Source organism: Magallana gigas, chromosome 8 (genome assembly GCF_963853765.1).
Source record: "Magallana gigas chromosome 8, xbMagGiga1.1, whole genome shotgun sequence".
NCBI lineage: Eukaryota > Metazoa > Mollusca > Bivalvia > Ostreida > Ostreidae > Magallana > Magallana gigas.
In genome coordinates this window covers 14,608,455-14,635,157 of record NC_088860.1, presented here as the reverse complement: position 1 = coordinate 14,635,157, position 26,703 = coordinate 14,608,455, and the positions used below count along the sequence as shown (strand labels likewise).

The 26,703-nt window shown below is 33.7% G+C and overlaps 3 protein-coding genes across 6 annotated transcripts; 1 reads left to right on the top strand and 2 right to left on the bottom strand.

The window, feature by feature from the left end:
* The first annotated feature begins 451 nt into the window (after positions 1-451).
* On the top strand, positions 452-26,470 carry LOC105317996 (uncharacterized). Of its 4 annotated transcripts, XM_034472828.2 has the most exons (15): positions 452-591; positions 739-859; positions 6,907-6,936; positions 10,071-10,160; positions 18,586-18,684; positions 19,708-19,806; positions 19,935-20,033; positions 20,520-20,639; positions 20,760-20,778; positions 21,064-21,324; positions 21,743-22,357; positions 22,469-22,575; positions 22,729-23,931; positions 24,133-24,205; positions 24,313-26,470. In XM_034472828.2, the coding sequence occupies exons 3-15, from the start codon at positions 6,922-6,924 to the stop codon at positions 24,891-24,893; spliced, it is 3,381 nt and encodes a 1,126-aa protein (XP_034328719.2). In that variant the 5' UTR covers positions 452-591; positions 739-859; positions 6,907-6,921; the 3' UTR covers positions 24,894-26,470. The 4 variants fall into 4 exon arrangements, with proteins under 4 accessions (XP_034328719.2, XP_034328718.2, XP_034328717.2 ...); XM_034472827.2 differs by lacking the exon at positions 452-591 and having other exon boundaries at positions 610-859; XM_034472826.2 differs by lacking the exons at positions 452-591; positions 739-859; positions 6,907-6,936 and adding an exon at positions 6,948-7,142.
* Positions 13,129-14,622, bottom strand: LOC136270869 (integrase/recombinase xerD homolog). Its single transcript, XM_066069740.1, has one exon. It carries the CDS (start codon positions 14,289-14,291, stop codon positions 13,701-13,703), a length of 591 nt encoding a protein of 196 aa, XP_065925812.1. The 5' UTR covers positions 14,292-14,622; the 3' UTR covers positions 13,129-13,700.
* On the bottom strand, positions 14,586-16,216 carry LOC136270618 (uncharacterized). The gene has a single exon (XM_066068859.1). It carries the CDS (start codon positions 16,119-16,121, stop codon positions 14,586-14,588), a length of 1,536 nt encoding a protein of 511 aa, XP_065924931.1. The 5' UTR covers positions 16,122-16,216.
* Positions 26,471-26,703: the final 233 nt, after the last annotated feature.

Here is a 26,703-nt window from a genome sequence, read left to right as displayed (position 1 = left end):
AAATGTCCCCAAAAGCTTTATTTAAAAAGAACGATTCATTCCTTGTTCTTTATGAGTTCTCCAGTATTTACAAATGTGTACACGTGGACTTGCAAGTGATATAACAAACATTCATCTGGTTAGAACTAGATGCACATTGTGTCTTTAAATATTTTATATCAATCGAGAGGAAATATTGAACACATGCACAAATATTAAGAAAAATAGATTTTATTATTTTGAATAAAAATCTTAACAGTTCTACTATACACTTATTCACTATACGATTTCTTTAAATCATATATTTATATGAATTGGTGGTTAAGCAATTCTGCTCTATAACAAAGGCCATCTATTTAAATAAAAAAAAAAAAAAAAAAACCCGACTTGCTAGCTAGGTTTAACACTGATGAAATAGGTTTCGCTTGACTGGCGACTGTAAATGAGGCTACCACATCGATTTCCAAAATATCCCATGATGTAACAATTAAAAAAAAAAATACTGAAAATATATTTAAAACGATGAGCGATACACGTTAGGAGAAGAAGGAAGCGATCCTAAAGTAGCTAAGGAATTTCCAGGGAATTTCCTGATGACGTGTTAATAGACACGTGAGTGCTTAGTCTCAGTCTGTATTATATACATAGAGTTGACTATGCACCTGTAATATCAAATGTCTTCTGTTGTTTAATTTAAATGAACTGACGCGTAGCGTAATCACATTGTGGACAGCCTTCAAATGTTTACGTTTCCTGCAGGTAAAATATATATCACATGCTGTATATTCTGGGGATTTGTGTTTGTACTGGAGACCGGCCCGCTGTTTTCTACATGCAGTCTCGACATACTACCAGAGACAGCTTGACTTAAGTACAAAAGGTAATTTATTTTGTATGAAAGAGCAACAAATCTCTCTCTCTCTCTCTCTCTCTCTCTCTCTCTCTCTCTCTCTCTCTCTCTCTCTCTCTCTCTCTCTCTTATACCCATAATGTACAATAGTATCATATGCATGTGTAATATTATCGACGAAAACATCCGGCTGCATGGTTAAGAAATTTCACGCGTATTTTGACTTAAATTACTAGAAACAGAAAATTGTGTTTTAAAATCGTTTTACAATTACTTACGAAATAGTGCTGAGAATTGTGCAGCGTCTAGTGTACACTCGTAAAATGGACAAAAGACGTCAAAAATGAGTTGTTTCATGTGGGTCTAGGAGAATTCTGGATTGGACAGCAGTCACTTAATCCTTGCCAGTTTTTACATATATATGAAAATAGAATTTTTGATATTTACATGCAAGAAAGTAATGCCTTTATAGAAAATTCTACAAAGTGTATTTTATACAGATATCTTGCAAAACCTAATTGCTCGAAAATCCAATCAAACCTAACAAAACCAATCCAGAATAATTTTAAGACGCATATTTCTCGCATAAAACTGTCTTCATATTATACAGTTGTTGACTGGGGTCGAGGGCAACAGTTGATCTGTCGGACCGGTTCGCAAACTGTTGCCCAAGGCCGAAGGCCGCGGGCAACAGTTTGCGAGCCGGTCCGACAGATCAACTGTTGCCCGAGACACAGTCAACAACTGTTTTGTTATACCCCTTCTAATCAATAACACGTTTTCGCAGAATGTGACGTCACCGGTCAACAGTCTTTTTTAACAGTCGATTTTAACAGTTCCAATCTAACAGTTCGAGTCCAACAGTCAAAATGCTGGACTTTTTTTCGTATAGAGTTATATAGTAACTGTTTTACAGGGGTATAACAATGCTTAATATTGAAACAGGAAGATACCAAGGTATGGGCAGGCAGGCTTGATTATGTGATGTTTGTGATACTCAACAAATTGAAGACGAGTTTCATTTTATTCTTCAATGTCCAATAATTTACGGAAAAAAAATATTTAAGTGAGTACTAATATAAGTCTCCAAGAACATTTAAATTACTTCAGTTGTTGGGTTCGGATCACGTATCTACCTTGGTTGGGCTTGCTAAATACATCAAATGTATTTTATTAATCCATTATATCTTATTATATATTACGGATATAATAATATTATTATTATTATATAATAATCCATTATTATTTATATATATATATAAATAATAAATAATAATGCCAAATCTGAGATCTCTTTGAAACTATATTTTTTGTCTCGGGACCGGAAACGGAGGAATGGAAGTGAATCATAAAAACAACAGCTGGCATTTCCTCGTACTTTTGCTAAGCGTACATCACTGTTTATCAGGCTAAATGAAACACCCAAGAAAGTCAGTTAAACTTGTTAAAAACATGATTTTTTTAACCCTTCCGGTGAGAACCGGAAGTGACAGTTGACAAAATAAAACCCGTTAAACACATTGCCAATCAAATTTCTATAAATCATGAAAGCTTCGTGTCTCAATCACTTACAGTGACAAAAATCTCGCGGACATCAAATTCGTAAAAAAAAAAACTACATAGAGATATTTGAGATATCTCACCGGAAGTAAGATTTGTTTGCTAATTTAACATTATATAGATAACATATGTAAAATTGTATACTGATATTTTCATTTTATGTAAAATGAATAAAATATGAAAAAAAACAAATTTTTGAAGTGCTTCCGGCGACGACCGGAAGTGACGCCGAACAAAACAAAATAGTGTAAACACATGTACATACATAGGTCTATCATCCCACAAAGTTTGATTGTTCCAGTCGTCACCTTTTTTGAGATCTCTGGGAATCAAGGTTTTTTGTCTCGGGACAGGAAACAGACAAACGGAAGTGCTCAATGTAAATTGTAATTAATATTTTTTTTATACTTGCCCTTTCTACTTATTTATTCATCAACTTCACTACAAATATCAAAGGCAAACAGATAAACTGATAAACAGCTCGATTTGTATGAACTCTTCCTGTGTGGACCGGAAGTGACGGAAGAAAAAATGAAACCGGTTAAACACATCTTCAATCAAATGTCTACCATCCATGAAAGATTTTGGGCTTGATCATTAATAGTTTCCGAGATCTCGTGGGTACAAAATGTGTTTTAAAAAGCTACCTGAGATACTTGAGATATCTCACCGGAAGTAAAATTTTTTTGTTAATATAACATCGCATACACAACTTATGTATAGATTTATACTTATATATTTATTCTATGGAAAAGGAATTTAATGCGTAAAAGTTGTTATTTTTGAAGTGCTTCAGGTGACGACCGGAAGTTATGACGAACAAAACAAAATAGTTTAAACACATCTACAGCTATAGGTCTATCATTCCACAAAGTCTGGATGCTCAAGTCTTTATCGATTCTGAGATCTCGAGGTGACAAGCTTTTTCAACGCAGTACAGGAAACGGACGACAGGAAATGATTTTTGACAAAATGAAAAAAACGCCTAGAGATATTGTCATTATCTTTCATTCCACAAAATTTCACAAAAATCTGTCCAGCCATCTCTGAGAAATCTTGTGGACAAAAAAAGGAAAAAAAAAAATAATAAAAAACATTACAATCACTATAAGGTCTTCCGTTGGAAACGGAAGACCTTAATAATTTGTTTATAAAATAATAAATAAGTACAAAGCAGTTTGGCATTATACTACATTATCTAATTTTTATTTTTATTTCAAAGCCTCTATAAACTGTCATGCTGCAAATTTAAAAAAAAAATGAAATTTACCCTATGTAGACAGTTCATCTCTTATATTTACAACCCAACGATCATTGTTTATAATCATGTTTTAAGATCTGTAGGTTTTGGTTGTACATGCATTAAATGTACAACTAGCATTTGAAATTTCTCACAATTTCCGTTTAATGTATAGAGGAAATCTACCAAATTCATAATACACCAAATTATTATCCATTTTTTTGGTTATATTTTGTTTTTGCTTATTGGAGGGGATGGTACAATGTACACCTAGCCCTTTTTTTGATTAAGGTGCACAGGAGGTGCTTCTTGAAAACCCAATATACACAAACGTAAAAAAAAATGCTATATGCATGTACAAAGACATAAAAACAGAGCACGGGTTCAATATTTCAAGAATGGTCTTTAATTAAGTACAAGATATTGCCAAAATGCTTTATAACATGCTGCAACATGCATGTTTTTGTGTTGATTTTCCCCCATTGAAGTTAAATTGCATTGCAAGATACTTAAGATATATTTGTTGCTTCCAGCTGTTGTGCTTTATACACTCACTTCTCATGTTTGATAACTTCCCGCCGTTCCAAAATATAATTAACAAGGTTGGTTTTAGACACATTTAGATTTAGGTCACATGAGTCACATGACCTATTGCATTAGGTCTCCGTCCGTCGTCGTGCGTCGTTCATCGTCCGTCGTGCGTTAACAATTTTACATTTTTGACTTCGTGAAAACTACAAAACTAATAATTGTTACCATGTTTGGTGTGAAGCATCTCTAAGATAAATCTAAATTGTGAAATCCATGGCTTTACCACTTCGGGGCCTCATGGGCGGGGACAGACATGCAAAAAAGGCCAATTAAAAAAAAATTTCTATACTCCAACACATGTGACAAACAAGTAAAAAGATGTCAATGTGACAGCAAACCGGGTTTTCTTTCATGTGAACTGTATCCTTAATCCATGTCAACCCTTAATTGATAAACACTGCCTACCGTATCCAGTGAAATGGAGTACCCTAAATGCAATATTTTGCCAAAAAATGACTGAGTTCGAAAGCTGGTATTTTTGTTCATAAATTATGAGAAATCACAGTCCTAGCAATATGCACACCTCTGATATATGTACAATTGATCTGCAAAAGAACAACGTCCTATCTTGAAAACTGTAGGAGGAGTTATCCGTACAATGAGGGTACCCTATATGCAATATTTTGCCAAAAAATGACTAAGTTCAAAAGCTGGTATTTTTTCATAAATTATCAAAAAGCAAAATCCTAGCCAATATGCACACCTCTGATATATGTACAATTGATCTGCAAAAGAACAACGTCCTATCTTGAAAACTGTAGGAGGAGTTATCCGTACAATGAGGGTACCCTATATGCAATATTTTGCCAAAAAATGACTAAGTTCAAAAGCTGGTATTTTTTCATAAATTATCAAAAAGCAAAATCCTAGCCAATATGCACACCTCTGATATATGTACAATTGATCTGCAAAAGAACAACGTCCTATCTTGAAAACTGTAGGAGGAGTTATCCGTACAATGAGGGTACCCTATATGCAATATTTTGCCAAAAAATGACTAAGTTCAAAAGCTGGTATTTTTTCATAAATTATCAAAAAGCAAAATCCTAGCAATATGCACACCTCCGTATATGTACAATTGATATGCAAAGAACATCTTTCTATCTTGAAACTGTAGGAGGAGTTATCCGTACAATGAGGGTACCATTTTGGCAGCCGCCCTCCCGTCCACCCGCCTGCCCGTCATTTGCAATATTTTGATAACCGGATTTTTCTGTTGGAAAACTCGGTTAAAAAACTAAATGCATTGTTATAATGTCCACGGAGCCCTCCGAAAATTCCTGGCCTCTGGGCCAGGGGCTCAGACCCTAGGGTAGGGGCAATATGGCCATGTAATAAAAATGTGCTGATTTAATATTATTTTCTTCTTTACAACACAGTCATGGGAGATAAAATCATGCATATTTTTTATTTGTGAAATTCACTGCATGCCCATGCCATGATGAAACTTTTTATTGGGGTCGGGTGATGAATATGGCAATACTGGTATATTTAGCATGTAGTTTTACTTCAGGAATGCTGTTTGTCATCCATTAACAATTTTAACTTCATCTTGAAAACTACAGGGTGAATTGTCACTTGGCAATATTGAATTAAATATGTGTTCTATTTTAGGATACCTGTGCATATTGTATACTTTAACGATATATGAAATAAAATCTTGGTGTAGCATTCGCCTTAAGGTGGAATAACACATCATCACAAAATGGCTGACCGCTGATCGAAACGACATTTCGTTTTATTGAAAGAATTTTATGGACTGAAACATGTAACTTACTCCATAGCAGAGTGGATAAAGTGTCGGACTTGTGATCCGTATATCCCGAGTTTGAATTTAAATCCCGTAGGGCCTTTTGTTGTTACTTACTGGAATAATTATTTTAGATATTCATTTTTTTATCCCCAAACTGCAAATTTTTCGCTTATTTGACATTTGTACAGTTTATTTATCTTTATATCTTTCTTTATCAAAAAAATTCCTGTTAATTTGAGTGACTTTTTCCAGGTGTGTAATTCCACTTTAAGGTTTTTACATTTGACGCTTATCTATATATAGCTACTTCAGATAGGCATGTCGGTACCGCTACACCCTTTGTTTATTCCGACACTTTCTTAAGATGAGATTTCACGCTAGTTTTATCATTAAGCATGCGATGCAAATCACTTTAAATCTCCAGAAACATACCCAATACATGTATCAAATGTTTCAAATACTAAACGATACTCATTTGGATTTTGTTTTTAAATCCTTATTTTTCTATCTCCATTTTTAATGCAGAAATTGATGCTTTGATAGTTTAAAAAAAAAACAATCTTCTTAAATCATTAAAATTCTTGAAATTTCACAAAACAAACGTACCGAGACTAATCAGTCTGATTTGTGTCCAGAGATAAGGAATGAAAAGGAAATTTATACTCTTTCAAATAATAAACCTACTTATCCAGAACTAGACACTGAAAACAAAGGAACGAATTAACTCTTGTGGAATCTCTCTCTCTCTCTCTCTCTCTCTCTCTCTCTCTCTCTCTCTCTCTCTCTCTCTCTCTCATACGAATTACGCGACAATAGCACGCATCATTAGTATGCTTTTAAAGCACCACAGACAATAAAATCTTCACTAGATAAAACAAGTAGTCTTGATGATAACATATATGAAATTATTGAAATATTATGTTTTCATTTCAGATAAAGTTTCTACGTATGGACCTTCAACAGGTGAGCTTTTCTCTCTGTGAATAAAATGAGGTCAATATTTATCATTTTTGGACACTCCCCAAAACTCTGTAGAAATCCGGGTATTTCTTAACCGTACGTCCGGGTCTTCAAGTACTTGTATCTGTTAGCTCAAAAGTATGAATGGATCTTGACCATAGATGATGTTTTCTGTAGACAGTAGCTCAAAATCTGATCCTCTTCTTGAGGTGAGTTTATCGTTTAGAAATACTGGTCAAACATATTTTATTAAGTAAATTTTACGTATCACATTCCCCTTCCTAAATTTGAGACAATATTTTGACCATTACGCGACCTCCTTCTTAGTTTAAAAGGACATATCTTGATCAAGAATCACCATATTTGATCTAGTCCACAATTTATGATCATGAATAAAAATGTTTCAATTTTAAAAAATCTATAACGTCCTCGAGTTTGAAAGGAAGGACTATAAACATGCTTTAAACATAACAAAATGAAACTAGTAGACTAATTGTTCTCGAACAATTAGAGGTCTTTCCACTTCATTGTTTTTATGTTTAAAATAAGATAGCTTCAATAGAATAAATTATTTTTTCTGCGTTACTTCATAAAAAAAGTGTTAAACGATTAAGTTTGCAATTTTTTTTTGCTTAACCTTGACCTTTGACCTTTATGTCATTTTGATCTGACAAGGTAGACGCTTCAATACCAAGTGGTCCGATATATCTATGATTATTGATTCAAAAGTTTTTTGTGTTTTTTATTGAATGTTCGAAACTTTCAGGGGCAATAACTGCTAGAAAGGGACTTTGGACCCTGTTGGTAAGAATAGACTGAAGAAGCGTCTCAATATACTGAATACTTTAGTAAAAGTTTCAAGCATCTATCTTCAACGGTTAATTAGGAGTAGCGAGAACAAGCATTTTGTACAATAGGGGCAATAACTCTATAATTGTTACATGGTAAAGGTCAAAGGGTTATATTTTGAAATGTCTTAAGATGTCCTACTACATCCATGAAAAAGTTTTTCTCTACCATCCTAAACATTAGAGATCTAAAACCTCATTATTAAGAGATTTCCAAATGACCTTGACCTTTGACCTTTATGTCATTTTGTTCATCCAAGGTAGACGCTTCCATCCCAAGTGGTCCGAAGTCTGTATAATAAGTAATAAAAAAGTTGGAAGTGATTTCATAGAAATGTAAACACTTTCAGGGGCAATAACTTCTAGAAGGGGGGCTCAGATCATTTCGGTATGAATAGATTGAAAAACCCTCTAAGTGTACTAAAGACATTGGTAAAAGTTCCAAGTTTCTATCTCTTATGGTTTCAGAGGAGTAGCGATAACAAGCTTTTCGTACAAAAGGGGCAATAACTCTGTAACTATTTAAAAGAAAGAGCCAAGGGGATATATTTTAAAATGTCTTAAGATGTCCTATTACATCCATGAAAAAGTTTTTCTTTACTACACTAAACAAAAGAGATCTAAAGCTCATTAATTAAGAGATTTGCATATGACCTTGACCTTTGACCTTTATGTAATTTTGTTTGGCCAAGGTAGACGCTTCCATCCCAAGTGGTCCGAAGTCTCTATGATAAATAATAAAAAAGTTGGAAGGGATTTTATGGAAATTCAAATACTTTCAGGGGCAATAACTACTAGAAGGGGGTCTCGGATCCTTTCGGTGTTAGTAGATTGAAAAACCCTCTAAGTGTACTGAAGACATTGGTAAAAGTTCCAAGTCTCTATCTCTAATGGTTTCAGAGGAGTAGCGATAACAAGCTTTTCGTACACAAGGGCAATAACTTTGTAAGTTCTGGGAGTTATCAAGCAAAGGGTCATTTGGTACCATAACTTTTAATGGCCAATCACATAAAGAAAAAATTGTTTCAATATCTCTCGAAATAAAAAAGCTGTCCCTGGAAAAAAAGAGAAGAAAAAAAATAAGAACTAGTAGACTAATTGTTCTCGAACAATTAGAGGTCTTTCCACCTCATTGTTTTATGTTTAAAATAAGATTGCTTCAATACAATGAAGTATTTTTTCTGCGTTACTTCATATAAAAGTGTCACACGATTATGTTTGCAAATTTCTTTTGCTTGACCTTGACCTTTGACCTTTATATCATTTTGATCTGACAAGGTAGACGCTTCAATACCAAGTGGTCCGATGTATCTATGATTATTGATTCAAAAGTTATATGTGTTTTTATTGAATTTTCGAAACTTTCAGGGGCAATAACTGCTAGAAAGGGACTTTGGACCCTTTCAGTATGAATAGATTGAAGGAGCGTCTAAGTGTACTGAATACGTTAGTAAAAGTTTCAAGTCTCTATCTTTAACGGTTAATGAGGAGTAGCGATAACAGGCATTTTGTACAATAGGGGCAATAACTCTATGATTGTAATATTGAAAGGGTCAAAGGGTTATATTTTAAAATATCTTATGATGTCCTACTACATCCATGAAAAAGTTTTTCTCTACCACCCTAAACAAAAGAGATCTAAAAACTCATTAATTAAGAGATTTCCAGATGACATTGACCTTTGACCTTTATGTTATTTTGTTCGGCCAAGGTAGACACTTTTATCCCAAGTGGTCCGAAGTCTCTATGACAAATAATAAAAAAGTTGGAAGTGATTTTATAGAAATGTAAATACTTTCAGGGGCAATAACTACTAGAAAGGGGCCTCAAATCCTTTCGGTATGAATAGATTGGAGAACCCTCTAAGTGTACTGACGACATTGGTAAAAGTTCCAAGTTTCTATCTCTTATGGTTTCAGACGAGTAACCATAACAAGCTTTTCGTACACAAGGGCAATAACTTTGTAAGTTCTGGGAGTTATCAAGCAAAGGGTCATTTGGTACCATAACTTTTAATGGCCAATAACATAAAGAAAAAATTGTTTCAATATTTCTTGAAATAAAAAAGATGTCCCTGGAAAAAAAGAGAAGAAAAAAAATAATAATAAAAAACATAAGAAATACAAAAGGTCTTTCACCTGAAAGGTGGAAAGACCTAATAATAATAATAATAAAAAACATAAGAAAAACAAAAGGTCTTTCACCTGAAAGGTGGAAAGACCTAAATAGATCTAATACCACACAAATTTAAGCTGAAATATCTTTAATGATATTCGTTTATAATTGTAGAAACTGTGGATTGCAGCTTTGGATGGACGCACGGACGAAGCGAAGGAGTTGATTGAGAAGGGTGCCAATGTCAACGCAGCTACTGACCTGGTAGGTTCGATTGGCTATAAATCATTGGTTGACTGTGATTGATTGGTGTTTACATGATGTACGCGACTTATTGGTTATTATTTTATCATTTTTGCGAATCTCTACCGGCCCTGTACCAAGTAGTTTTTTTTCTTTTTATTTCTTAAGTTGAAGCTGCAATGCACTTCACGCATAACATGAGAAATGAGACACGAGGTGCTTTTACGCTATGTTACAGCCGTAAAATTCCATCAGGTCTTATTTTTATAAACGGCATAACTTATTATGATTTGATAATTTATTGCTGTTTAAACGTCCCTTCAAAATTATATTTCTTCTTTTAATTTTAAGACGGCACCAGATGCCGATTATAATTTTCAAATTTAGACATATGCTCGGCGCGAATGTACGACCATTAAATAATGGACCAGCTCTTCTCGAGAATCTCATGCGAAAGACCCGAAGCTTTTACATCTGACCCGAGGGCTCAACTTGGGCACAGTCGTCACACTTTTTTCTCTTTATGCGTTTTGGTCTGTCGAACAAACGATCCTCTTTTAAAATTATTCACTAAACATTTCAACATCAACAACAAGCCTGCATCAACTACAAACCAACATTTGTAATTCATACATGCCAAAGCACTACAATTCTTTTTTTCCACGCTTAAGTTGTATTGTGTCAACGTGCGGAAAAGTACTTGTTTTTCTATTTGATAATAAAAATGATAACTTAAGATTTCAAATATTGTGAAGTTCACCTTTTATCACATCATATTACTTGCAGCAATTCGAATGCAGAGCTTTCAATGCATCAGACTGATATATAAAATTCAGGCGTCATTTCCGCACACCTGTAAATAACGGTCTTTAATTCTCTGTGTAATAAAACTGTACATGTATATGAAATTACTTTCAAGTTAATTAAGATAATAAATCTGCAAGTATTGACTGATAAATAATTAAATTTATTCATAACATAAAAAACATACCAATAACAATGAATTATCAACAAAAATCAAACAGATCTACCTTAAAAATTTAGATATTATTACACTTTTTCTTTTAAGCAATTAACTATTTTTACTTTGTAAAGGAAAAAATCCTTAAAAATAAGAAATTTTTTTAGCCACAGAGTACTAAAGCATACTAAAGGAAAAATCATAATAAACTTAATTGGTATTTTTTGCAATTTGAATATTTTCCTACATCATATAATAATTCAAACACCTCCGTCTAAAGCAGATTAAAACGATGTAAAAATGGACCCGACTATAATCTCTCTTAAGACATGATGATGTGCCCCTAAGTCCTGAAAAGCCCGAATTCTGTACGTAAGAATTTACTGGAATCTGAACTATACAAAAAGAATGCACTTCAACTTCTAAATATCTACGCACTGTCTCCACTTCAGACTCGATACGGTAACAGTTAATCGGCGATGACGTTGGCTCACTCCTTTGTTTTGTTTGCTAACATGTCACAGGTCGGGATTAATTATGCTAGAACTACGTGTTTTAGTCTCTGTTTTTTGAATATTACCGGTTTCTCCAAAGTCGGTTCTCTGAAAAACAACACAATAAAAAATCAAGTTATGCCGAGTAGTTGTATCCAGAGAAAAGTAGAGGCGTATATACATGGATTTTGCCCACGTACATTCGCGACTTGTTTGATATTTTTAGCTCACCTGTGCTGAAAGCTCAAGTGAGCTATTCTGATCACATTTTGTCTGTCGTCTGTCCGGATGTACGTCTGTCTGTCTGTAAACTTTCACATTTTCAACATCTTCTCAATAACCACTGAGCCAATTTCAATCAAACTTGGCACAAAGCATCTTTAGACAAAGGGGATTCAAAGTTATAAAAAATAAAGACCACACCCTTTAATCAGGGGAGATAATTAAGAATTATTGAAAATTTTCGAGACATTTTCAAAAATCTTCTTCTCAGAAACCACTAGGCCAGGAAAGCTGAAACTTTTGTGGAAGTATCCTCAGGTAGTGTAGATTCAAAGTTGTGAAAATCATGACCCCCCAGGGGTAGGGCGAGGCCACAATGGGGGGGGGGGGGTGAATTTTCACATAGGAATATATAAAGTAAATCTTTAAAATCTTCTTTTCAAAATCATGCATTTGGCCAGGAAAGCTGAAACTTGTGTTGGAGCATCGTCAGGTAGTGAAAATTCAAGTTTATTCAAACCATGATTCCTAGGGGGTAGGATGGGGTCACCGGGGGGGGGGGGGCAAATTTTTACATAGGATTAGCCCCTGGACGATTATTGGGCCTCACAAGGGGTTCATAGTTTGATGTAGATTTATATCCAGTATATAAACACTTGTTAGGGATTTTTTTGAAAACTGCAATGCTGAATGTGATATGACTATAAAATCATCCTGTTAGAAAAGGGACTTGATTAAATATAGGAATATCCATTATTATTTTTAATACAGGATCTACATGTATTATACCACATTGTCCAGATATTTTGTGTTATAACTCAACGAAGCTAATTTTATCGTCTATTGTTGCTCAGGTGAGCGATGTGGGCCATGAGCCTCTTGTTATTCATACTGCGATTTTAGAATTGTTGTTTAATACTTTTGTTAAGGTATCTTTACTTAAAGAGATACTTAAACTGAGAGAGAGAGAGAGAGAGAGAGAGAGAGAGAGAGAGAGAGAGAGAGAGAGAGAGAGAAACCAATCTCAAAAATATATTAAAATATTTCTTAAAACTAGATTTTGACCCGTGCGTGCACGGGTTGACATTGCACATGAATTCGAACATTATTTTACGAAATAGATACATCGACACACCGTATTGTTGACATTTACATATCCAAGCTTTAAGATTACAATAATGCTAATAATTTCACTACACTCTGCTTAGTTAGAATAATCTAACTGTGTCTCGGAACAGGCCTTCTCCTTTAAATCCATTCATTACTTTCCAAATGAAAGCTGAATACTATGATACTAGTAAATAACAACACATTGTGTGGAATTAGCAACGACACGCTGCAGCTATTTAATATTTGGCATATTAAATGTACACACACATAATTATGGCATAAAGTTGGATCACATGATTTATTTATTTTAATAAAACAATTCTGAAAATTTAAACTTTCCGCTGTACGTGTCGTCCTAAACTGGTATTTAACACCTGAGTAATTCTTTATATAGCCTTGCTAATAAACCGGTTCTTAAGAACCAGGTGACACAAACAGGTATTCGAATGAAAACCTTATCCGGATAATTAATTCATTATTATACCAAGTAGAAATTGATTTCTGTCTAATTCGTCCCTCAAACGAAAGAAATCATATTTCTCCTTTAAATCCATTCATTACTTTCCAAATGAAAGCTGAATACTATGATACTAGTAAATAACAACACATTGTGTGGAATTAGCAACGACACGCTGCAGCTATGTAAATATAAAGAACGGGGAACTAATGCTACTATTAATATAGGATATAATAACGTAATCCAACTTCATATATATTCAGAAAAATCAATACAAAAAAATACAATATAATCAATAAACAACATGATTACAACTATTATAAACCAAGTTCTTTGGAAAATATTAAACGTTCACTAAGCGGATCCTGGACATATCCATCCTTAGCAGATTCCGAACGCCAACGTCCATGTCTCTTGAATATCCTGTCCGGAATTCCCATCACTGCCGACGCAGTCGCTCCACCTGACCGCAAACTGTGAAGTCCATAAACTTTGATGTTATCTACAATTCCTGTAAATGCTTCGATGAATAATTCACGAACCCTGGTGTAAGACAGAGGCTTTTCACGATTACGCAACCGGTAACCACTTCCCGATTTCGAAATAGCACAAAATACATATTCCTCTGAATCGTCTTGAATCCCAGCTAAACGAAGATACAATTCAAAATTAGAAACAGGACACATATATGAAAATGTTCTTGCTATAACAACTCTTGTACCGTCTCTGTTGATATCAGTCTTACTAGACTCGATGAATATTTCAATATGATCAGGTAAAAATTGAATATCAGATCTCTTGATATTTATGAGTTCGCTGCTACGTAAAAATCCAGCGAATGCCAACAAAACCATACAAATGATTCTTTGATTATAAAGATTATTACATTCAAACAGTTTCAAATACATACAACGTAAATTTTCAATAGTTATTGTTCTTTCTTTTGAACAGGTTTTGCCACTATACGTTTCCCACCTTCCATAATGTTTTTAACAAACTGATTGTAAGTCGGAGAATTGAATCCCACAAGATCATGAGCCCATTTGATTCCATAGAATGCGTCAGCAATAGGGGATGGAGAGTTTGCCCGTTGAACCAAGCATGCTAAATAAATAGATACATGTAAAGGTTTTGAAGGAAATAATTCACTTTCCTCGATTCCTTGTTCTTTTGCCCACTTTTGCCCAAATCTCAGGAAACTGTTACAATATTTGTTTATAGTTGAATCCGCTCGTGACGCTTGCATAATCCTTAAATACACGCTTTTCAGGAATGTAAATTTTCCCCATATTACAATCCAAAACAACACCAAGATACTCGATAACTTGACAAGGGATCCACATGGACTTTTCCACTTTAGGCACAAAACCTGAACAAACTAAATCATACTGTACCTCTTTGGATATTTTGCATGCTTCGTCATACTTACTATGGCAGCCAAACCCATCATCTAAATACATAAGTACTGTTTTACCTTCTCTATGCCATTTCTTAACTAAGGGTCGTGTGAGTTTAGTAAAAATATATGGCGCAGATGTGAGACCAAATGGCAAAACATTAAAACAGAAATATCGATCTTGAACACCAAATTTCCATGAAAATCCTAAATATTTTCTATGGTCAGGAAAAATATCTACATGGTGATATGCACTTGTGATGTCAAATTTAAAACACCAACTATTTTTATTTGTATACATAAGAGCGGTTCTTATATCGTCATATTTCACAGACTGTTTCCATACATGCTTATTAACTTCCCTTAAATCTAATATAAGCCTTCTTTTCCCACTGGAGTTCACTGAAACAGAAAGAGGATTAGTAACCAAAAACTCTGTATTTTGTTCGGATATCAAACCGTTTTCTAATAGCTCCATTATTGCTCCCTGTACGAAAACATCTTCCTGTAAAGCAGATTTATTATTATGCGAAAAGCTCTGCTGTGGTAAAGAATAAAAAGGTATTTTATAACCATCCTGAATAGTATCTATGATATAATGACAAGCATCAATACATTTCCAAAATTCAATATTTGATTTTAATCGCCCTTTAACAGAGACTTTGCCACCTTCTTTATACTCATAGCATTCGTTAAACTCATCAACACAACTTTTTCCATCATAATACTTATCTTTTATCAAAGATGATTCTTTAGACTGTTTAGCCTCTCTATTTAGCGGACTTAAGCTCTGGGCATTCTTTTCTTTGGTGATTGGGTTTTCCGCAGTGGAAACAGCCAATGGGAAATCTTTATTTTCCGCTTTAAACATTCGTTTTTCGTCATCCGAATCATCAGCCAATGGATTGGTTACATAATTTTTCACTGTACTCCACCCACAAGGTGATGCATCAGCCATTTTGATAAGTTTGTTACGTTTATTACAAAGTTCAACTGATTCATGAATAAGTTCCTTGCAATAATCATATTTATTGTTATTCAAGGCCCATGAAGCCTGCGTCAACGTATCAATAATCTTCTCGTTATGTTCAAATTGATCTTTGTTACCTGGATGTTTCCAGACTATCGCTTGTTCTGACTTTAACTTCTTCACTTCAGACGATACGGAGGAAGTTGCCCCCTGTAATTCTCTTTTAAAATTATCAAGTTGCATTGCCATAGTATTCTCCATGTCCATTTTCTGTTCATTCATTTTGTTGAGAATGGCTTGTAGCATGTCTGCCTGAGCCCCGCCCGACATCTCCTCGTTCTGCATGCCGAATTTAAACTTTCCGCTGTACATGTCGTCCTAAACTGGTATTTAACACCTGAGTAATTCTTTATATAGCCTTGCTAATAAACCGGTTCTTAAGAACCAGGTGACACAAACAGGTATTCGAATGAAAACCTTATCCGGATAATTAATTCATTATTATACCAAGTAGAAATTGATTTCTGTCTAATTCGTCCCTCAAACGAAAGAAATCATATTTTACCACAGTTTAGATGCCTCCCATATACCCGTAGTGTAGCAAAAAAAATTGCAGAATTGATCCCGAAACGACTTTGGAGAAAATTAATCAGGCTGCATTAAAAATAACAGTCAAATTTTCATCTAAAAATTCAATTCATTTCAATTCACTTTTTCACCAACGTTTTTTTACTCGCTTCGAATTTACACACCATGTTGACGTTCGGAACTCTCGGGATATTTCATATTAAATGCACTGAGTTAGAGTTATCTCCCGTATTCCTTTGATGAACAGAATGTAAGACAAATTTTTATCGTTTCTGAGTTTATCCATGCAAATGTGAATATTGTGGAAACATAAACTAAGGAGCCTCCCGTTATTTAGCGTGAATGTAATGCGCATGTGCAAGATTGTAAAATCCAAAAAATCCAGATAATTTCCAGATTTTTAAAAGGAATTTTTGTTGATTAATAATTGGCGAAGCTTGATTGAGAAAAAATAAAAACAAATTGGTAATCTTCAAGTACCAATGATGTTTAAAATATATAAAACAAAAGGCAGTACTCTTCTGATTTCTCGGCATTAAAGCCCAAAAATTCGAGTCTATTATTTTAATACAGTAGCATAGGTAAGTCTTTTAAAAATAGCATTTATGCTAACCTATTTGCATATCTGTTGCGCTTCGTTCATATCATCAGCTGTATATAAATTTGATTATCTGTAAGCAAATGCACAAAAGTAGCTAACTTTACACAAAAAAACCCCTGCAATTATAAACAAAGATTGCATTGCATGCATATCAGCCACGAATTTGTAACGCCAGCACAGAGAAAATGAAACAGAGGTTAAATGTTTCTTATTGCGTAACTCTAAAAAAAAGACGAGGACTTTGATACAAGAATCACGCAAAAAAGTAAAAACATATCATCGGAAATATAGGACAAGCATAAGTAATAAATATAGATCGATGTTTAAAAAAAGTTCTCTTTAGCCTGATGGATATACCAGCAGCAAAAACAACAACAACAAAAGTTATAAAAAAATAAATAAATAAAAATGCACACTATAAATATATAGCCCTGGTATCTGAAAACCAGTTATTGGATTTTTTTATGAAAAAAATTAACAAAATAGAACCATTTTAACAACAGCTTGGATTTTGAGTAGTTGTGTCAAACAGCAACATGACGTAAGCCTGTCTATTTCATTGCTAGCCACAGAGCCATGACTCTTTGGAATCAACAAGATTTGTCTGGCTTTTAACCTAAGACTACACAATCGGTAAATATTTCGCTTGAAACCGCGTCATTTTTAATTTGTTTTGACGCAGAGAATATTAGATAGATGCGCCCTACTGGAAGTCCAAGGTCTTGTTAAAATGGTTCTAAAACAAATTACATCAGGCACACTATACAGGGTTTCTTCTATCTATTGCCATCAGAAACAAACTACATTTGTATGTATTTTCCCAATCTGTTTACATCAGAAACCCTTGGCGTTACTTGCTCCAAACTCTAGACATAATTAAAAAATAAATATATAGCCTTCAATATCTGAAAACCAGGTAATGGATCTTTCGTGAAAAAGCTTAATAAAACAAAAGATATCAGACAAAATAATCTTCTATCTAGCGACTGAATTTCTCTAGACATTCCTAGAGATGGTATCTGGTTTTGAGGAAGTGGGATGGTTAACAAATTAACTATCAGTTCTATCCAAAATTTTTAGATATGAAATGTTTGTAAACTATCATTTGATAAAGGAAAAAATAGAGAAAAATTATCCATATATTTTAGTTTTGAAATTTGAATATTGTACTATATCTTTATTCAGTGTTCTTCTTCGGGAATTTATCTAGTCTAAAAAATGCTAATATACTAAGGATGGTTGTGGCCAGGTTTTGGACTAGTATATTAGTCTCCTTTACAAAGCAGTTCTCCGTAGGAAAATATTAACATTCAAAAGCCTAATTATTAAGAATTTTTCTTTACTGAATAATGAAATCAAATATTTTAAGGTTGATGTAATGGGTTATTTTTTTTTTTACCATCTACCATTCTTAAGAATCATTGTTTCAATTAAGAACATATTTGATAAAAAGTAAGTACATTTTCACAAATGTGGTCTAATACTGTCATATTTTCGCCATTCTATTTGATTTATTGATTCACTAAACATGTTGGCACACAACCATGTAACATTGTATATAGCATGAGATAATGTCTTGTCAAATAACAATTTACTTACAAATACTTCTGAAATACTTCTGAAATCAAACTGTCTACCTAATTTTAGTTTAAAGCAACGGCTCTTCACAGAGCCTCACTGATGGGCAAGTCAGCCGCTGTTGACGTCCTTCTGAGGATTGGCGCCAATATCAACCAGGAGGATGGGGTATGAAGAGCACGCGACACAAACCCAATATTTTTATCTTCACAAATATTTTGTAATTTGTAATTGTTCAGGTTTTTAATACTTATCATCTTTTTTCTGATTTTTCTGGTTCATCTAGAAAATTACATGTATTTGTATTAAATACACAGTAATTTTTATGCATTATAACCTGCCAATGTTATTGTTCCTCTGTGATAAGGGTCGATAAACTTCCCTATACAATTCATATTTTTATTAGAAAAAAAACCCCAAACATTTTTAGGGTGTGATTGTAGCTATAGCAAAATACATCGTATATTGTTAAAATTCAATGCTTAGTTTATGTTTCATTTTTTAACAAGGCCCAATCTACAACCATAGTTATCATTAAGATACCTATTGCAGCAAATGAAATTCTCAAAACAAACTTCATTTCTTTATAAATTATAAATGCAACGAACACATCATACTTATGTTATCAAAATTAAAAAAAAACATTGATTAAAATGTGAAAAGAAGTCAAGAAAATAATAAAATAACAAAAAAATTAGAATGTTGAAAAAGAAAACTTGTTCAATCTTAACTTTTATACCGGCCACCAGAAGAAGTCGAAAAACCCAAACAGTTTTAGGGTGTAATTGTAGCTATAGCAAAATACATCGTATATTGATAAAATTCAATGCATAGTTATGTTTATTTTTTTTTTAACAAGGCCCAGTCTACAACCACATTAATGAAGGTTTTACATTAAATGACGGTTTTATGTAGTTGTTGAAGTCTTCAAAGGGTCATACACTGCTAGATAATGCTGATAGAGTTGTCTGCCCTTTGAGTTTTAAATTTTTAGAGTGGATGAAAAATGTTAACGACTTGTTTCAAACTTCATGTAAATTTATATACTAGGAAACGTCTTTCTAGGTAAAATCATGTTGAACATTTTAGACTAAGATAACATTATTTTTGTTCAAGACGTAGCGTAGATGTTTATAATTTAATCAATCTTTTAGAAAAACCCATTAACAATAAGTTTCCGTTTTACCTCAGGACGGTCTGACTGCTCTCCACATGGCCGTCACTAATGGACACCGGGTAATCATGCAACATCTGCTAAGAGCTGGAGCTTGTGTTGACGCTCAAAACAGGGTATGCGTGATTGGACTTAATTAATACGGATGAAGACAATAACATTTTTAATTTACATTGAAAAATTACATAATTACATCTATTCAGTCTTTTTCATAAGCCATAATGCCTTTTGGGTTTTTTTACAGGACGGCCGGACACCACTACACATCGCTGCCATAAATGGAGATTTTAAATCAATACAATTACTCATTTCGGAGACGGCAAGCATTGAGGCACTAGACAAAGTGTGTATATATAGGGAACATATACTAGAGTACATTGCTATAATCAGTGAAATAAAGTCGTGTTTTGAGTTTTATGTTGTTAATTTTGAATTTACTTTGTATGTGGAAATACAAAATAAATAAATAATAGATAATAATATTTTAAGGTAAACATTGTATATATACACCAACATAGTTAATTTAAAATTTTCATTGAATAATTATGGATCATTTATGTAAAAAGGAAAAAAAATATTTGAAAAATTATTTCATTATATGTTATAAAATATATCAGCAGTTATAGTATCAACATAAAAAAAAACAATTTACGTTTACAGAGGCATATGGATAGAATACTAGTAACTAGTTACTGTATTGAAGTATAAGAGATAATAAGCCTCTGACAGATTACTTGCCCTTTCCCAATTATCGCTTACATTTGAGACAGTAGCCATATGTTCTATATGTATAAATGGTTTGGTAGAAATGCTAGCTTTTTACTCACAGCATGACCACTCGCCCTTGGATTTAGCTAGAAAAAAGATAGAAGAGAAAAAGGACGAAGGCCTAACTGCGGAGGCAGAACCTTTGTATAAAGCAGTAGCACTTCTGGAAAGTTCCCACAAGGTATTTGATTTTTTTTTAAATTCAAAAGACTTTTCTTGCCTTCCCAAACATATGATAGGTACATGTGTAAATTAAATACTAGTGATTAAAATGCATCGATTTACCTCTTTTTCATTTCAGAAAGCAGTGGACAGAATCAGTAGGTAGATTTCGAACTGAAAAAAATCATCGAAGTTACAATATGTTAAAGACCCTGTAGAAATGTAGAAAGATGCCTATTTATATATTTTTTAATATATATAAAGACAAGGTTTGCAGAGAATGCAGAAATAAGGATAGCTTTCGAGAAACGTTTTATGAATAAACGTTTAAACAACAAGAGACAAAAGCAATTTCTATCATTGTTGAATGTCCTTGGTTATTATTTGTAAACCAATATTTAATGGCTAAATCGTATAAACAAATTTGCAAATATTTTCAAAAGAGCAACCAAGTGTTCTGCAAAATTTTGGAGAAGATGCGGAGTCCAGATTTCACAAATACCTACAGCAAGGTTCGGAGGATCATTACGAAATCAATTTGATGTTTATTGGTCAGGCGGGTGTAGGGAAAACAACACTTACCAAAGGGCTGTTAGGAGAACTAGACCCTCATGTTATACCAGCCAGCACCAATGGCATTGACCTCCACCAACACAGGTGTAAATACGACAGGCAGACAAGACATATCTACCCTGTATCCGAAGGTTTGTTTGACGTTCATATTCATTCCTTCTCGAATTTCTCTTGAAGCATGTCAATTTTGAAGAGTCATTTTAAATGGCTTGCTGTCCCAAAAGTACTGTTTAACGGGTTTAAAATCTGTTTTCTCGAATGTTTATTGTTTACTGTGTAAAAATATGCATTTGAGAATAATTATATTATCTTCTTTCAAGATTATCATTCATCTCTCTATTTGACATTTCATACTGTCTTTTGTATGATAGCTTTATAAAGTACTCTGCATTTTTCTCACTTGTTTTATAATAAAAAAATTATAATAATTTTTAGCTTTTTACAAATCTATGCATGCATGCATAATGTTTAACTGGTCATCGTTAGCTAACCACACAATAAAACATTCATGAATAAATAATTATATCATTCCTAAATATTACCACACAGATAACAGTGATCATAGCTTAAATCAGAGAATTGGCAGTTTGATACAGATGTCCTTGAAAGGAACTCCCGTACAATGTTCAGGCAGGGTTCCCGAGGAATCCTTGGAAAATCCCTCAAACTACTCATTTATTCATGAAGAGAAACAATTAATATGTGAAGGTGTGACAGCGGCACATGAAGACGACTATACAAAGACAGATCCTCAATCATTAGATTCCGCAAGTTTTCAAGGAAATTCAGAAACATACTCGGCATCCTCGCATGCGAACCAAGACTCATTTACTTGCACTGTAGTAACTGATGATATGAATCAAACGAATCCTACAGTGTCAAAGTCGAACATCGAAAACTCGATGTCTGACGTAACTACCCAAGATTCTTTACCTACGTCATCAACACACGTTAAAAGTCTAGTCAATCGAGCTAAGTTGTCATCAACCGAGGAAAAACCAGAGAGACTTGTGCCCATTACTATTTGGGATTTTGGAGGACAAGAAGTGTTTTACACTACACATCAAACCTTCCTGTCTTCAAGTTGTGTCTACATGATGGCCTTTAATTTGTTCGAACTTTGGCAGGAATCTGATCCCATGAAAACATCAAATACTACTTTAGGCAAGAATTTTGATTTTTTTTCAAACTTACTGAAGTCTTTCATTATAACAAATCCATTGAAAAAAAATATTATATAACACAAAAATTTAATTAAGGAATTTTTTTCTCTAGATACAGTATCATTTTGGATTAATTCCGTGATCACATATGCAAAGCATTCAGTGTTGGGATACCCTAAAATTGTCCTTATTGGAACTCATGCTGATTGCTTCCCCGTAGTATGTATCTTATATGTCTTCAGGATAAGTCTATAAATTTACATTCATTCTTTATCATACTTTCACCATCTAATTCACAATTTGCAAGTTTAGAATGTTTGAGTTAAACGCAATTACATGTATAATACTTTATTTCATTTCCTGTTCATGTAGGAGCAGAAAGGATCGTCTTTATGGAAAATTTTCCAGAGATTGGAAAAATACTTCCGACGAAGCGTTCAAAGACAACATTTGGTTATTAGTCCCCGTTACTTTATCGATGCTAGGGATGCAGAGGGTGTTCCATTTGACATTCTACGTCAGTGTGTCATGGAAATTGCCGAATCTTTGCCGGACTGGGGCTTACCCATTCCACATAAGTGGGTTGTGTTAGAAAACCTAATAGCAGATATGAAATCATCCGGGTGCAAAGTGGTATCTGTAGAGAAACTGCAATCTGTGTTATCCAACGAATTCTACTTCAAGCGCCAAGAAATTGAAGATTTCTTAACATTCCAGCATTCATACAGCAAGGTTCTTTACTTCAAGGAAAGTCATCTCTTTGAAAATGTCATCTTAGATCCATGTTGGGTAATAGATGCGTTATCTTCATTCATCACTGACGAAGGAACAACCAATTACCCTACAAATACCAAATCTGCAGAATGGACCAACCTCCGAGTCAAAGGAAAACTAAGCAGAAGTTTTATAGAAGATGTATGGGGACATTCCAGTTTTTATCCATTTAAAGATTACTTGCTGAGCGTTCTTTGCAGACTTGATATGATTACCCAAAGTAAGAGCGAAAATGTCTTTTACGTTCCTGGAATGGTGACAGAAAAGTGTCCTGCTCAGATTGTCAACGATCTACAATCGGCAACTAAGATAGGATTAGTTTCCTTTAAGATTTCTTTTAAGAACAATTTTCTTCCACCTGCAATCTACAATAGAATGGTGGCAGCATTCATATCAATGTTTGAGAATAGTTCACCATTGTCAACACAACTTTTCAACGATTGTGCAATTTTTGAACTGTCGCGCAGCAGATGGACGATGCTCTGTAAAGAAGGACATGAAATTCTGGTATTTACATACATCAGCGACCGTAGAGGTAAAGCTGCAGACTTGAAAGCTTTCCGCGGTGTCTACAGTATTACTCTAGACTGTCTCAGAGACCTTCTGAAAATATACAGCGCGTTTCAGAATCCTGCTCTACGACAGAACGACTTGCCATTTGAAATACATTGCCAGGGTTGTAGAAGTCCTCTTTGTTACATTAGCAAAGAGGTGTTCCATGGTCTCAGTCGCTACCAATGTCCACATCACGGAGACTACCTTTGTAGCGTTGAAGTATTAGAAGAAATATTTGGAATAAAGGTTCGTTTTTTAGCACTTGAAATAGCAATACTAAATGGGAGTTGTTAAAGAAAAACACGTAATCAAGTTAATGTAAAAACTGAGTCCATAAAGTTCCTAAATTGGTCATGGATTGGGGTTTTTATGTGCAACTTTTGAAAAGGTTTATATGAAAGATTTTTTTTTCCATAATTATTATAAAATCTGTAAGTTTTTTCTTAGGAAATAGAGGCGGATAGAGACCCCGTCATTTCTACAGAAAACCATTCATCTGATGAAATCCCGGCCATTAAAGGTATTTTTTTACACACTAGTACGCTAAAGAAGTTCTAATGCGTTGTATTCTTAACTAAATAATTGAATGCAAAATGTTTTTATGTGACAATTGATTTGTCGTTTTAGAAAACAAAGAGTGTTTCTTGGACTATATTGCAAGCAGATTTCCAGGAACCGATTGTGTGTTTCTTGCCGCTGCTCTTGGATTTGGCTTACATCTTGTGGAAAAACAGCGACATGAGTTCGCCAGTCAACATGAATTGGTTTTCAATATTCTTTATAACTGGGAAAAATCTCACCCTTTTCCTCACAGTAAAAATTTGTTACTACAAGCTCTGGAGAATACGGAACATAGGGAAATGGTTGAAGAAATGAAAACCTTCTCATTCAAAAAATACTGGGATTCTGCGTCTCTGCTGGACATTTCAGGACCCGAAGAACAGACTTCAGACAAAGATTTAGTCATTGTGTCTAAAAACGTGAAACACTTCAAACGATTGCTTAGGTTTCTTAAAGTTCCTCAAGAGGACATTGATGATTGTGAAAGAGAATTGAAGGGAGAAGCTGCTGATTACATATCTTTAATATCGCTTTCAAGATGGAAATCATTGAATTCCAATTCAACTAGATTAAATCTTTGTGCAGCCCTGCTGTATATGGAATTGAGAGACTTAGTCGATAGATTGGTAACACAGTGGAAAGTATAATACACATTGACACAATTTAGATGACATACTTTTAGTTAGAAGTTTACTAAAACTTTTGAATTTTCTATTAAGAACTGTGAATTTTATGTTTTGATAGTATTTAAAAGGTTGTATATATCCAAGTATTATTTATACACGATCTCAACCATGACAAACATATATATTAAAAAAAGTTTTAATTAAAAAGTTTAGATATAAAAAATGCCTCTTTTGACAATCAAGAATGTCAGTTAAATGTTGACCGCTGTGTTCACATGGAAGAGACCAATCATTCACATTTTTATATACTATATCCAAGTTTGTTTTTATTTATAAGCCTATTAGAATCAACACTTATTTGACAAGCATCTACTAGTATAGATTTATTAAAAATATAGATATCGAAATTCTAGAAAAAATTCATAAAAATGTGTGACCTTGATAACTCGTATACAAACTTATTGCCCACCACAGCCCAATTTTACTTAAGAAATAAAAAGGAAGGTCCATGGATCATCATGATTATTTAAGCAACAATGTATAATTTTGACGAAGTATCTTTTTAGCTTATCTTTTAGATAATTCTCCATTAACAATAATCTTACATGTGCATTATTTATTAAGACTCGCTACGGTCTTTCACAATTTCAATGAAAATTGGTTTGGTCGCTGTCGAAAAATACTTTGCTTTATTTGCAGCACGAAGCGCTTTTCTGATTTTATCAAATGGAAATGAACGGGTTTTTTTTAAATAATCTTCGTGAACTTTCCTGTCAGTAAACACACTATATTAAACCAACAAATTGTCTTTATTCTAAACCCAATTAAAAAAATAAGAAAATATTGATCCATAAAGCTGATTGAAATAAAATTCTCGAATATGCACACCACGTACATGAAAGCCTTAGACCAAGGTAAGCTTTTCTGATTAAAATTGTGAACTAATTACAATATGGCTATGGGCTGCATTAGAAAGAAAACGTAGATTTAATCCCCTACCGTCTGGATATAAAATTAACAAAAAAGGCCAATATAAAATCAATTTTATTTTACGTTTATTCTTAAGGTATTCATACAACCAAATTACAACCTATATCCATATCCCCAAAATATGGCAATTTATCACGTATTGTTTATTTTAAATGCACATACGATATTCTTATATGAATTAAACTACACTCACCGGCCTCAGAATAATATCGTTTTTGCTGGGGACAATTTGCTATGAATATAATTAACCTCAAACATATAAGTCATACCTTTTTAATAACTAAATTGTATTATGTGCATGTCATGTAATTCCACAATATTCACCCCTGCGAATGTGTTCGGAATGTTTTCTTTATCGTTGCTAAGTACGTAATAAATCCAGAGGTGCTCAAATGAATGTTCACGAGACTTCACCGAGATTTGTTCAGTTCCTGTGAAATTTCGAGCGGAAGTATAAGTGTTCGGATAATATTCTCAAAATACGTAAGTACTGGTCGTTTTTCATATCATATCCTACTTTGATTTATTTTAAAACGGGAAAAGCTTTCAAGATGTATGTCTTATTTCACCATCTAGCAGTTATTTATATTAAACGATAATATTCAGAACAGAGTTATCGTTCGCGTTCAACCACGTATAGATTGGTTGAAAATATAAACATTGGGTTGCTTAATAAAATCATAGCCATTTTTGATGCTTGTGGTGTGCAATACCATGTTTTAAAAAAAGTAATGGGTGTCTGTTTTGCATTAAAACTTAGTATATCGAGCCATTTTCAAGGAACGTTCTGCATAAAATAGTGTAGTCTGTTTCACTATTGATGTTATTACTAGGTCAGGCG